Below are 12,940 nucleotides of genomic sequence, written 5' to 3' on the forward strand. Positions count from 1 at the left end.
AGCTATGAGTATATAAAAACTTAATAACAATAAAATTACCTTTATATCTTTGTCCAATAATGTTTCCACCATGTGGGAGGAAACTACTCTTCCGGTTAGGCTGATGTTGGATCACTTGCAATGTAAATGTTAGTGTCCTAGAAATATAAGAAGGACTAGAAGAGAGACAAATATTGTAACAGTTATTTTCATTTGTCTCTAAGGAAGTCTTAGAAACCATGTAAATGTTTTATATTTTCGTGAAAACACATGTTTTATATTGCCCATAAAAATGCATCTTGAAAACAAATAAAAGCAATATGTTTGCATAAGAAAAGTTAATTTTAATTAGGCTGGTTACATACATTTTAACAAAATTGGTGGCAAACTATGATAGCACTGCATGACTCTATAACTCGTACATCTGAGAAATGTTGCCTTTCCTAATGGAAATGGAATAAAATCTTGTTCCTTTACCATAAGTTGCATAGCGTGTTGGATGAACAATATTATTTGCTTGTCTCCTGAGAATTCAGTGTAAAACAACTCCAGATTTGGTTTGGTGATCTCAGTGCTGGCTGAATAACTCCAGCCTTCCAGTGCTCCAAGTGCTGACGTGCAGGGTGAGGAGACTTTAGGATATGAAATGCCTCCTCTGTGATACTGAAGGAGATTAGTTTTTGGACTCCATTCATTCATGTAAAGGCTGATGCTGAATGGAGTTTACATTTATTGTCTATGAAAACCCTGAGTTAGCTGAAATCTCTTGAAGCATGCACTCACACAAGTATTCTCTCACATTTAGCCAACTCCCCATGATATAAAGTAGCTGGCTGCAGTCTTTCAGACAGGAATAGACAACATTAAAGGAGTTGGCTTGAAAAGTTGCATGCACATTAACACCATCTCTTACATTTTACAAGAGAGTACATTCAAGCAGTCTTTATGCTTGGGTTGTCTGGACACTGACAAAGTGGAAAGGGGCAGCAGAAAGAAAAAAGCCTTTCTGTCAGTCACCAAATTTGCATCAAATTCTCCCTCCCTGTATGCTGCCACTGCAGAGAAAAGGAGCAATAAAACAAACAAAAATCAAAGCAATGATAATTCCTTGTTTTTCTATTCACATTATTCCTTATAAAAAGAAATCTCCAAACCATTTTTTTTTTCTAAGACTACTGGTACACATTTGTGTTCTCTCCTGGTTTGTTCACTTTTTTCTCAATTAATACTTTGAAAGATTTTAACTTTTTCTTCATCAACTGACTAGAATGAGTAAATAAAGTGTTTAGGGTTGTGATAGCTCTTGTGACTTGGTACATGAAATCTTCCCAGATTTCTGTGGGAAATCTTACCTGCTTAGCTGAAAGCTTGCAAATGAGTGATAGAGCTAGTTGAAAAATAATTCTCTCATACATATATTTTCATGTCTGCAAAAGCAGCAGCTACAAGAAAACCTCTTCTTGCACCCACCCTCCCCAGTACTCTCTGAAACTTTATGTTTCTCATATTTTTTTCTTCTTTCATTCTTTTGCTTTCTTTTCTACATTTTTTTTCCAGTGAAAGCACATGGGAACAAGTAAGAGGAGAGAGAGAGCTGGAGGGGGAGAGGGAGGAAGTGATAGAGTTTCACAGGGAGGTAAGGTTTCAATCCAACAAAAAGGCTGCTGAGATTCTGCATTAAATAGTAAAGCCTACATTAACACTCCACTGGTTTGTAGTGAATGAATGTATGTGCCAGCACTTGCACCTCTTAATCAGAGTACTTCAATAGCTCGCTCTTCTCCATCTGAGTCTCTTGACAGGGGATTTCCCTCACAGGATCACTTTGTGCAGCAGCATTATGTTCACCCTCTTGAGTCTTGCTTCTTGTGCTCAGGTTCAAGAAGCATGTCCCTGACTTATCCCTCCAACTTGACACACTGCAGTGGGCTACCCTTGTACTACCCTTGTACCATTGCAAGAAGCTCTCATCCTGCAGGTTCACTGCTCTCCTTGTGATTCTGCTGGGCTCCCTTGTGTTTCTGAGGATCCAAAAGAACCCAGGAAAGCTTTACCTGTAGGTTGGCAAAAGCAGCACAGAGTTACTCACTGCTCACACGAAGTATGGACAACATCAAGCTGAGTGGCAAAGTTGGTAGACTAGAGGGAGGGAAAGAATGCAATCCAGGGCGACATGAACATGCTTGGACCTGTGGGCCTGTGCAAACCTCATGATGTTCAGAAAGGCCAAATACAATGTCCTGCATCTGGACTGGAGCAATTCCAAGCACAAGTACAGTCTGGACAGAGAGCAGATTGAGGGCAGCTCTAAGAAGAAGGACTTGGAGGCATTGGTTGATGAGAAGCTCAACATGAGTTGTCAGTGTGTGCTTGCAACCCAGAAGGCCAACTGTGTCCTGGCTGCACCAAAGGAAGTATGGCCAGCAGATCGGGGAGGTGACTGTCCCCCTCTGCTCTGCTCATGAGAGACCACTGGCAGTACTGCATCCAGGCCTGGGGCCCACAGCATAAGTAAGATGTGGAGCTGTTGGAGTGAGTCCAGTGGAGGGCTACGAAAATACTCAGAAGGCTGGAGTGCCTTGCTTATGAGGAAAGGCTGAGGGAGCTGGGTTTGTTCAGTTCTGAGAAGGCTCCAGGGAAATCTCATTGTGGCCTATAGGAAAGCTGGAGAGGGACTTTTTACAAGGGCACTCATAGTGATAGGACATGAGGTAAGAGGGTAGATTTAGATTAGATATAAGGAAAAAATTCTTCACTCAGAGGATGGTGAGGCATTGGCACAGGCTGCCAATCACAGAGAAGCTGTGATTGGCCCATTCCTGGAGGCATTCAAGGCCAGGTTGGATGGCACTTTGATCTGGTGGTTAGCAGCTCTGCCCACAGCAGGGGGTTTGGAACTAGAGGATCTTTAAGGTGCTTTCCAACTCAAACTATTCTGTGATACTATGAAAGATGACTTGGATACCTTTTCACCAACTGTGGTGTCTGTGGGATCCCCTGGGGTCACTGCCAGTCCCAGGGATGGACAACCTCAAGCCCCAGCACAGAACTCTGTATCTCCAGCCCCAGCTCTAAAGATTTGGTGAGAGCAACTGAGGACTGATTGATATGTCTCAGAGAAATGGAGAAAGGTGAAAATTCAAATTGAGCTAGGATTGAAAGGTAGTAGATGTGTGCTAACTACAAGCAATATAGTTCAGGAAATATATTAAAATGAAGATTGTTTTTCTGAAGAGGCTTGCAGAATAACTGACAGTATCTTCAAACTGTGGAAAATACCCTTCAACAGAAGGGGTTTTTAATTAGGCAGGTTAGACTTAAGGAGAGGGTATCTAGGTGTCTCTGAACTGTCACAGACAACAGAGAGCTACTGCATAATTTTTCAAGAGTTAGCAGCAGAGGAATATGCTTTTTCTGAATCCCAAGAGTTTGTCAAAACTAATTTCCTGTGTTGATGTTGGGGTAAAGCATACAAAATAGCCAGCCTGGCCGCTACGGAAAAATGAGGATATTTGAAAAAGGATATGCTTTTTATTTACTCTAAGTGACAGATACTAGCTGAAATGTGAAAAGAAATAAGGGGAGAAAAATGTGCTTTGCTATATTTTTTTTTCTCTGTGCTGTGCATTTTCTGCCTGCCTACTTATATATTCTGGAGAAAGTATGCCTAGGAATTCAATTTTTTTGAAGATTTTTTTTCTGTTGTCACTGCTTTTTCTTTGCAGTGCTAATGTCTGGAGCACAGTTTGTGCCAAGCTACATGTAAGATTCACTGCACCTGTTCAGATTAAGGGTCCATGCAGATGGGTATCTGATTCCCTAGATCCATCATCCTCAACTTCAGAAACCTTGATTTTGTGCCAAGATTCAGCTAGCATCAATAGCAAGGAGTTCAGTAGCATCAGTACGTGAATTCAACATCAGAGCTTACAGAGGAAAAATAACACCAGGTAACAGAGCTGACCTCTGAGGGCTGAGTCTAAATGTGGTGTCTCGTCCTCTGTTTCCTTCTACCTGCACAGAAGTAGGCTTTTAACTTGTCTGCAGTTAACACTACAAGAGATTATTACCCCAGGCCTTGGTAGTGCCTCATGAGGATGCTGAATATGAGATTATGAGAATTAACAAATGTAGAGCAAATTTTTCCAAAGTGTACATTCTCATTTTCCCCGTGTCAAAGACCTGGGCTTTGAGGCTGTCTTCATATACCGTGTTAATTCCTCCACAACTTTCTCAGCTTTCTTAGCTCATTTATATTTTCGGCTACCCCAGCATCTGGCTTCAAGATGTCTTACCCTCCAGTTCAGTATTGCATAAAAGAGCATTACTTTTGTTTTAAATGCACTATCTGATGAGTTCACTTCTCCTTTCCTGTGCTGTGATAACTATCAGCTCATTGTATCTGCTTTTCTGTCTGGCACATAGAGCTCCAGCAAAGAAAAAAAGGCCACACTGCCTTTACATGAAGGGAGCTCTTGCATGGTTGGCAATGTCAGAAATGAACAGTGAGTTAAGTGCCTTGCTCTGGAGGCAGACCTGAACAGCTCTAACTGTACTTTTTGGCTGTGGCTTTGTCTTCTGGTTGTTCTGTCTTGGCACAAAGGGCAAGAAAGAGAGGTTTATTTCTCCTACTGCCTCCATGCAAGCAGTTTTCTGGAACGGCTGGTCAGAGATCTGAGGCTGCTATGGGAAAAGGCAGGGCCTTCTTCTGTGGCCCTAGTAAGGAAGAATGTGTTATGAGCTTGTCCAGTATGTTAGTATGTTGCTTTTTTTTTTTCAAGCAGGTTGTTGGGTTTGTTCGTTTTCAAAAATCAGCTTTTGAGTAGTGAACTTAATTTGATCCTCATCAAAAGTAGGTTGAAGGAGACCTGTGCTCATAAGTGTGCTAATACCTCTCTTTCTCCTTCCTCCCATAGGATTTTAGATAATGGGCTGTGTGCAATGTAAGGACAAAGAGGCAACAAAACTGACTGACGAGAGGGATGGGAGTTTAACACAAAGCTCAGGCTACCGCTATGGCACAGATCCCACGCCACAGCACTATCCAAGCTTTGGTGTGACTTCAATTCCAAACTACAACAACTTTCATGCCACAGGAGGCCAAGGACTGACAGTGTTTGGTGGAGTCAACTCCTCCTCTCATACAGGGACGCTGCGTACAAGAGGAGGAACGGGTGAGTTTCAAAGTCTTGTTTTGGTGCACTTGTTAAGTATCAATCACGTTATCATGCCATGGTCACAGCTGTCTTGGCATGCTTTGGGGAAAAGTTACTCATTAATTACTGCAAAGATTGAAGTTGGAGTGGAGCTGGGTCTTCATCACTACCCTTGCAAGCTTGCAGATGGTAGTTCACTTGGGGGATGAGAAATTATGTATACATGTCCAACTGACTACTTCATCCCTCTATCAGGGAATGGAAAGTGTGGTCTAAGCCACTTCAAGTGGTTAATAAGAAATTCTTCATGTAGATATGTCTACGCTCTCTTCAAAACCCCCTTGCCTATTTGAAATGTTTGCATTGTGTGTGGCCACCAAACCAAGAGGTCTGCTAACTCTATAAACTGAAGGAGGTGGTATGGCCACTGGCTGCATAAAAACACAAGGATTAGCAGAAGGTGATAGCAAGAGGCTTCAGTTTATTTTGCTCCTCAACAATTGAAATGGCTTACATTTGGCTTAGCCACCTGGCCTCCTGAGGCTCCTTTCCCTTCTGTTTTTGGTGGAGGCTCCTTTCCCTTCTGTTTTTTGGTGATGGAATGTAACTCACTTATCTTCCTCTTCAGGTGTAACTCTTTTTGTGGCGCTTTATGACTATGAAGCAAGAACAGAAGATGACTTAAGTTTTCACAAAGGAGAAAAATTTCAAATTCTTAACAGCTCGTAAGTTTTAGGCTTGGAAATATGCTTTTTAATATTTTGAAACTTACAACGTTGACAATTATATTTGTCTTCCTACATTATTTGTAAAATATAATGTTGGATATTCAAGATATGTAGGGATTTTATTCTGCTTATTTACTTGTCTTTGCTTTTAAAGTGCTTTATTTTAGAGAAACAAAAACTCAACCACATGCAGCTTTACTTCAAAAATAAGTATTTGTTACACGTTCAGAACTGAGAATACCAGTTCTGAGCTTTACCAGAAGTAACAGAAATTCTACAAGACTTGTACTAGCACTTTCTGCAAGCTGATGCAAGTGTCTCTGCACAGGAACAAGCTAAAAACCAATTCACAAAGGAGAAATTGCACAGACTTGCATGTCAACATAGGTTTAAAAGTCATAGTTCTTCTTTTAAAGTAGGTGATATAATCTGAGCTTGCTAGTAAGTGAAATGAAAACGCATAACTGTACAGTTGCATTTCACATGAAAGCCACATTTTCATCCTGGAAATCATTGACTTAAAATTAATTTTATTAACTGTCCAGAGGAAGAAAAAAAAAATCCCAAAGCAATTTAAAAATAACATCTGAAAATTACTGTGCTATTGACCTATATCAGAACATCTTGTAATTTTTGGCTCAGAACTTAAATTTGAAGGCTAAGTATTACATTCAGTATTGCTACCATGCATAGGTAGAAATGGGTTAACCACCAATATGTAGTTTTTAGAGGCTTTTTGATATTTTTCTCATTTTTATTTCTTATACTGTGTGACAGTGAGGCAAGCTCATCCCTGATGCAGTTCCTGTTCATTTTAATAGAACAACTCCAAGGTTGGAATTGATTCAATGTGAATTAAAGTTAAAAAAAAAAATTTTAAATCAGGTAATTCTGTGGAATATTTCATGAAGCCACAGAGCTGAAGAGCTTTGATGTAGATGAAAGCATAGAAACTTCAGTTACAACTTGTAGAGAGAGGAGCAGTTTAAAAACCTCTCTACTTTTAAATTACCCCTTGGAAAAAAATCTTTTTTAACCTATTATCCCTTTTTTTCCATGTTGCCTGCTGCTTTCCCAATGTTACGTGAACTGTGCCATAACTTGAAATGAGCAGATAATGCATGCATTATAAATTCTTTACATGTACCAGCTGATGAAACTAGGGGGTGCTCACAGGGACTTGTGATGCAATGACACTTTGAGTCAGTGGGACAGAGAGATTGCAGGTGGTTGCAGTGCAGGCATTCTGATGCAAGTAGTTACTGCCTGGAGGAAGGTTACTTAAGAGAAAAAAAAAAAAAGAAATAAAAACAAGCATCTACTGACTTTCCTGTAGGGATTTAGAAGCCCAGCTCCCAGCTCAGCCTACTCTGCTTACAACCACTGGACCTAACCATGGCCCTGGAGTACTGACAGCAAGGCTGGGAATCTCCAGAGGACAGCTTTTCTGTGAGAATGCTTCATCTCTTCACTTCTATCAGAAGCAACATGAAAGCAGCCCATTTTTTTAGAGTCTGCCACTGCTGCTTGCAACCAGAAAGCACAAAAGTGCACTAAACCAGTTTTTCAGGAATTTTTATAGGGGTCGGGTTTTTCATAACTCTGAACAAATAAAATTTAATTTGTGCTTTGGGTGAAAAGTTCAGGCAGAGGCATACAGAGGGTATCCCTGCAATTTCGTGTCAGGAATGGTGCTTTTCTAGAGTGGTTTGGAGCAGAGGCTGACTTCAGAGCCCAGAAACACCCCACTATCAACATCTCCACTGCCACTCCTGCACGCCGTGCTCTGACTAGCTCCATTGAGTAGTCTTCTCCTAACCTGGGTTTGTCAGGTGGGTGTCTAAAATTAGGAGCTGTGAAAAAAAGATAGCATTATTCCTCCTTTCTGGCAATGCTGTGAGAGATTTTAGGTTTCCCTGCCAAAGCAGAGGGGTGTTCTTGTTCTGATGTAGGGCACGTCTTTTTCCCTCCCTAGATACGATGAGATACCTCCATCTAGTGGACTGTCTGTGCAGTAAGGAAAAGAAATGGGAGCTAGTGATAATGGTACGGTTCTGCCGGCTGTTTCTGACTGCTGTGAGGGAGCTGGGCTGTTTATCAACCATCGTATGGCATAATCTCTCAGAAATCAACTACAGCAGCATATGGTAGTAGTGTTAGCACTTCAGCTGGAAAAGTTAGTAACATAAACAGGGCCATTTGCCTGACATGCTAATGCACATAATATGTATTAAAATAGTGACAGCTGCCAGCATCTAGAAAAGCTAGTTTTTATTCACTTTCTGAGCTGTAGAATTGGAAACATTATTTTTTGATCCATCACAACTGTTTTCTAGTTGTTTTACATATTCTTTCAAGCTGTTAGAGAAAGTGGAGTTGAAAATGTAGATGTGTAAGAGCTCACCTTCACACGGCCTTTCTTGCCTACTTCTAATAGCCCAGTCAGTGTGATTTCTGTGACTGCTTGCTTACTGAAGAGGCTGAATTTTCTGACCAGGTTTGATAAGTTTTGACTATGTTTCAGTTAGTGACAGAGAGAGAAACTGAGAATTAGTTTCTAAGCAGTCCAGAAATACAGAAGAGAATGTTTGTTTCTAGCAGTAGGAGTTAGACATTAGTGAATCTAGTGCTGAGAACTAAATACAAAGTGCTAAATTCCAAATCATTGTGTCCTGTAAAATGCTAAGCAATAAACATCTGTTAAAGCTGTGAGTTCTACAACAGTGTCAGTGTCTGAAGGACAGTTCTGCATCTGACTGTACACACAGTTATCTGACAAAAACTAATGTTGAGCCCCCTGGAGTAGTGCCATAAGATTGTCCTGCATGGACTCCTTAGTGATGATATGTCATAGAAGGATGTGGGGTCGTACCTATTCAAAAATGCAGCTAAGTCCTTTGCTAATTAAGATATCTCCTCCAGGTGACCAAGAGAAGGAACCTAAAGGATGAAGTGTTATCTTTAAGGATAGTCTAAAATTCCATGCTGATAGATGTTTTTTGATGTCTTGGAGTTTCAGATGGATTATGCTTGTGGAAGTTTGAATGCCATGTTAGAATCAGCAGTGGATGTGACAGAGTTCCATTTGGCAGTTTTCATATAAGCTCTCTCAAGGGTCTGTATTAGAATAATTGCTATGGAGACAGTTTTCAATATTCTAGTCCAAAATCAGCCATAACCAAACCTGCCATTATGCTCCATTCAGAAGGCTGCGTTACTAATCACTGCTGAAATAATAATAGGTGCAAAGAAATATGTAGATTTTTGTGGTTGAGACGCAAACAGCTCTCTCCAAAGTATACCCTGATACAGAGAGAAGCTGCTAAGAGTTCTACCACCTGCCAGTTCTGTTAGCAGTCAGATCACCATCCCTACAACTCTGTCTCTCTCTCACTTTTCCTCACCTTTTTTTCTGCAGGGAAGGAGACTGGTGGGAGGCTCGGTCCCTGACAACAGGCGAAACTGGTTACATTCCCAGTAATTATGTGGCTCCAGTCGATTCCATCCAAGCAGAGGAGTATGTTTTCTTTTCACCATAAAGACCCATTAGTGCTGCTTTAGAGGGGATTTGAGCTTGTTTTGATGAATTGCTGTGATTTTTCAAATGCCTTACATTATTTTTATTTCAGTTCATGACTGCACTGATAAATAATTAGGTAATTAGTAACAAAAGAAGCACAAGCTCAGTGTTTTTTCAGTGTCAAAACAAAGGAAGAAAACCTTAAGGAATGCTGGTCTGTTTCCTTTATTCAAGTGTCAACTAATTTCAAGAGAAATATGCCCTCACTTTTCCTGAAAGAATTTGCAAAAAATGTTTGGAGTCAATTAGTGTGCAGACTGTCTCTTAAACATTTTATCAACAAATATCTTCCAAGAGGTTGAAAGCCTACTAAGCATATAGTAGGCAGCATAATGAGACATTTCCATGCAAAAAATAGAGTGATGTGTGTATCCATATTATTTCCAGTGTCAAAGTTATATTGTAGTATCTCATGTGTCTGCATATGGCAGTGGCACAAAGCATGGCTTGTGGGCATCTATGTCATCTGAATCATTTCCACAGAAGGCCATGGGCTCTACTATTGTACTACTGTAGTCTGTACCCTTGATTACTTTTACTGTAGCTCACTGACATTTTTCTGATAACTTAGTTATAAGGATACCAAGTATCATCTCTGGAATAGCTCTGTCTTAGTTGTTTGTGAAACTCCAACCAACCAACCAATCAAAAAAAAAAACCAAAACCAAAAGAAAGAAAAAAAACAAACAAACAGAAAAAGTACCAATTAATTGTGGCAGGAAGGAAAAAGGTATTGAAACTGTGAAAGTCTTATAGAACCACAGTAAAATGGTTAAATCTGGTCCTTCTGCTGAGGTTTTATAGCTGCACAGTGCTGCACTGTGCAAAAAATATTGAATGCTGAACTGTCACTTTGTAAGTCAAATATGTAGTTTATAGAAATATCTATAAAAATACTGTTCTTCAGCAGCAGTGCATTTTTCTGATCTCTTCCTTGCCCACTCCTTCCCCACACCAAGTCTTACTGTTTATCCAAATCTGGCCTTTGTCATAAGACACTGAACAAGCATTCTCAGCATGTGCTCATTATAGGCTTAATGCACATGCTACTGTACAACATATGCAGCATCTACTCCACAGATCTCTCTTTACTGCCCCACCACAATGAAAGTACGACCAGTGGTTGAAAGTATGACACAGTACAACCATGGGGTGGTTGAATGCTCTTGAATCACTATGGTATTCACGAATAATCTACCGTGTCTGAGCTCTGTGACACTACCTAGTAATCCTATATAGCATTTTTCTTACTACTTCCGATCTTTCCCTAAGGTGGTACTTTGGCAAACTTGGCCGAAAAGATGCTGAGAGGCAGCTGTTGTCATTTGGAAACCCAAGAGGTACCTTCTTGATCCGGGAAAGTGAAACTACCAAAGGTAGGCTGGCCACAGTTTTTCTGACTATGAATGTGAAAACATGTGAAGGGAAAAAAATCATGCTAAGTTTGTAAAATATTGTGTCCGGTGCTAAAAGGTAGAGAAAATGTCATGTCGCAAGTATGTGTGCTAGGGAATTAGATGTCTGGAAAATTCCCAAGTTATGGAGTGAGTGTTGAAGCAGAGAACGACCCAAGAGCATCTCATGTCAAGTTAAACGCATGGCACCTGCAGTTTAAGTCTTGCCCAGGCAAGTGCTCTGCTGCTGCACTCTGAACGTCATGCTGCCACTCTGGCCACCTCCACAGTGCTGTGGGGTGGACACAGGTCCCTCAGAACAGTGCTGTGGGACTTCAGGAAGAAGGGCTCCTGGTGTCCAGATTCAGGTCCAGACAGAGCCAGGGAATAGACTAAGAATAGATGATGGGATTCAGCAATGTAGTCTGGAGAAAATTACTGCTTCCTTCAAAACAAAAAGAATGTCTGGATCTTCTTGGCCTCAAGATGTAAGGTATAGTGTGTGAGGAAGGAAGTTACTGGTTATTATTTTGGGAAGATCAGGATTTGTTGTCATCATTCCCCCTCTAAATTGCTGAACCCTTGTGGAGGGAGGGAGGAAAAGAAGAAAGAAAGATGATGATGCAGCAGTTTTAAATTCATAGATTAACAGCAGGAATACCTGAAAATATTTCTAATTAATATATTCAGAAAGTATTGAACTGTATACATTCTGATGAATTCAAGTGGAAGGATATGCTCTCCTCCTCCCCTTTAAAAATACTGGAGGTGTTCCTGTTTTCTTGGTGGGTGTTACCATTGCTTTTGCATGTTGTTTGTGAGGCCTGTCAACAGCTTCCTCAAAATTTCCAATGTATGGAAAGATCTCTCAAACTCATACAACCACCGATTAGAAAACATGCAACTAACTGAAAAAAAACTTGGCCATTTCTCAATTAACCAGCAGCTGTGGAAAACATAAGTCACTAGAGTTAAGTTCTGAAGTCTAACAATGGCTCATGTAATTAAAGCACTGAGTTGTCAGTGCTTTGATCAGAGTGCACTTCATCAGCTAGTGTTAGCATGCAAAGCGATTGGAGTCACAGCTGGAAAAGGACTTAAGGAAGCACCACTTCCCCCTCCTCTCTGCCTGACCTAACTTCAGGTGCTGCATTCTGTCACCTAAAGGTGTCAGTTTTAGCATTTTGCCTCCTCCAGTCACTGAACTCCTTCACTATACCTAATGCTGAGGACTATTAATGATACAAAACTGGCATTGACAGGCTGTTGTTTCAGGCGGCTGATGTCCCATCCTGCCACTCCACAGCTTCACCATTCCTTATGCAGCAGTGAAGCACTAGAACCAAGACATGATCTAACTTGCTCTTTTTCTGCAAATAGCCTCCACCTGTCTGTTATCAACAGCAGTTGTTGTGTATATGAGGAGCAGGGCTTCATTTCACTCTGTGCTGAGTTGAAGACTTCTCTAATACAGGCATGGATCCTAAAAACAGACACAACATTGCTTCTCTAAACTATGTTATCAGTTTTGACTTTTTTTACACAGTGATAGGGGATGTGTTTTGCAAAACTGCTTACGTATCTAAGTCAGGATTTTTCCTAGAGCTTTTAGTGAGGCACAAAAGCACTGAGGAAATGGAGTAATCCATCCATCATGGCTGGGCTTATAGCAGAATATCAGCTTATACCTGAATTTCTCTGCATTAAGGCTTAAGGCTTTCTACATCTTCAGCCACTGGAAGAAACACAACATGGATATTTATTGTCATGCCTGTTTCCCTTCTCATCTATGTGGTGCATATGTTCTTAAAAGAGAAAAAAGAAGGCTTGTTGTTCACGGGAGAAAAAATATCAGTTGGGAGGAGTGCACGGCACATTCTCCAGTAAGTCTACTCGAAGTGCCATGCCCCAGCTAATCATCCTGGGCTTCAGGCAGGAATTGTTTGGTGACCTAGAATTGTCCCTTCTGCTTTAAATTATAACAAAATAAAATTAATTGGAATCATGTTAAAAGTATCATCGTGGTTGACTTCAGCATAAATTTAACCTCCGTTCATCACGATCGCCTTCTCTCCTTACTTCCAAAATAAATCAGAGTTGACT

The 12,940-nt window shown here is 40.7% G+C and overlaps 1 protein-coding gene across 8 annotated transcripts in view; it reads left to right on the forward strand.

The window, feature by feature from the left end:
• The window catches only part of FYN (FYN proto-oncogene, Src family tyrosine kinase), a 131,656-nt gene that overhangs the window by 85,257 nt on the left and 33,459 nt on the right, over nucleotides 1-12,940 (forward strand). For 7 of the 8 annotated variants that reach the window (XM_090135878.1, XM_031611152.2, XM_090135879.1 and 4 more), the window contains 4 exons: nucleotides 4,896-5,153; nucleotides 5,764-5,860; nucleotides 9,282-9,380; nucleotides 10,716-10,819. In XM_090135878.1, coding sequence (XP_089992004.1) covers nucleotides 4,907-5,153; nucleotides 5,764-5,860; nucleotides 9,282-9,380; nucleotides 10,716-10,819 — 547 coding nt within the window. In that variant the 5' untranslated portion in view covers nucleotides 4,896-4,906. Of the gene's footprint in view, nucleotides 1-3,704; nucleotides 3,930-4,895; nucleotides 5,154-5,763; nucleotides 5,861-9,281; nucleotides 9,381-10,715; nucleotides 10,820-12,940 lie in introns of all 8 variants that reach the window. The other variant, XM_031611153.2, reaches the window with a different exon arrangement.

The sequence above is a fragment of the Phasianus colchicus genome, chromosome 2 (assembly GCF_987193195.1).
Source record: "Phasianus colchicus chromosome 2, bPhaCol1.hap1.1, whole genome shotgun sequence".
NCBI classification, from domain to species: Eukaryota; Metazoa; Chordata; class Aves; order Galliformes; family Phasianidae; genus Phasianus; species Phasianus colchicus.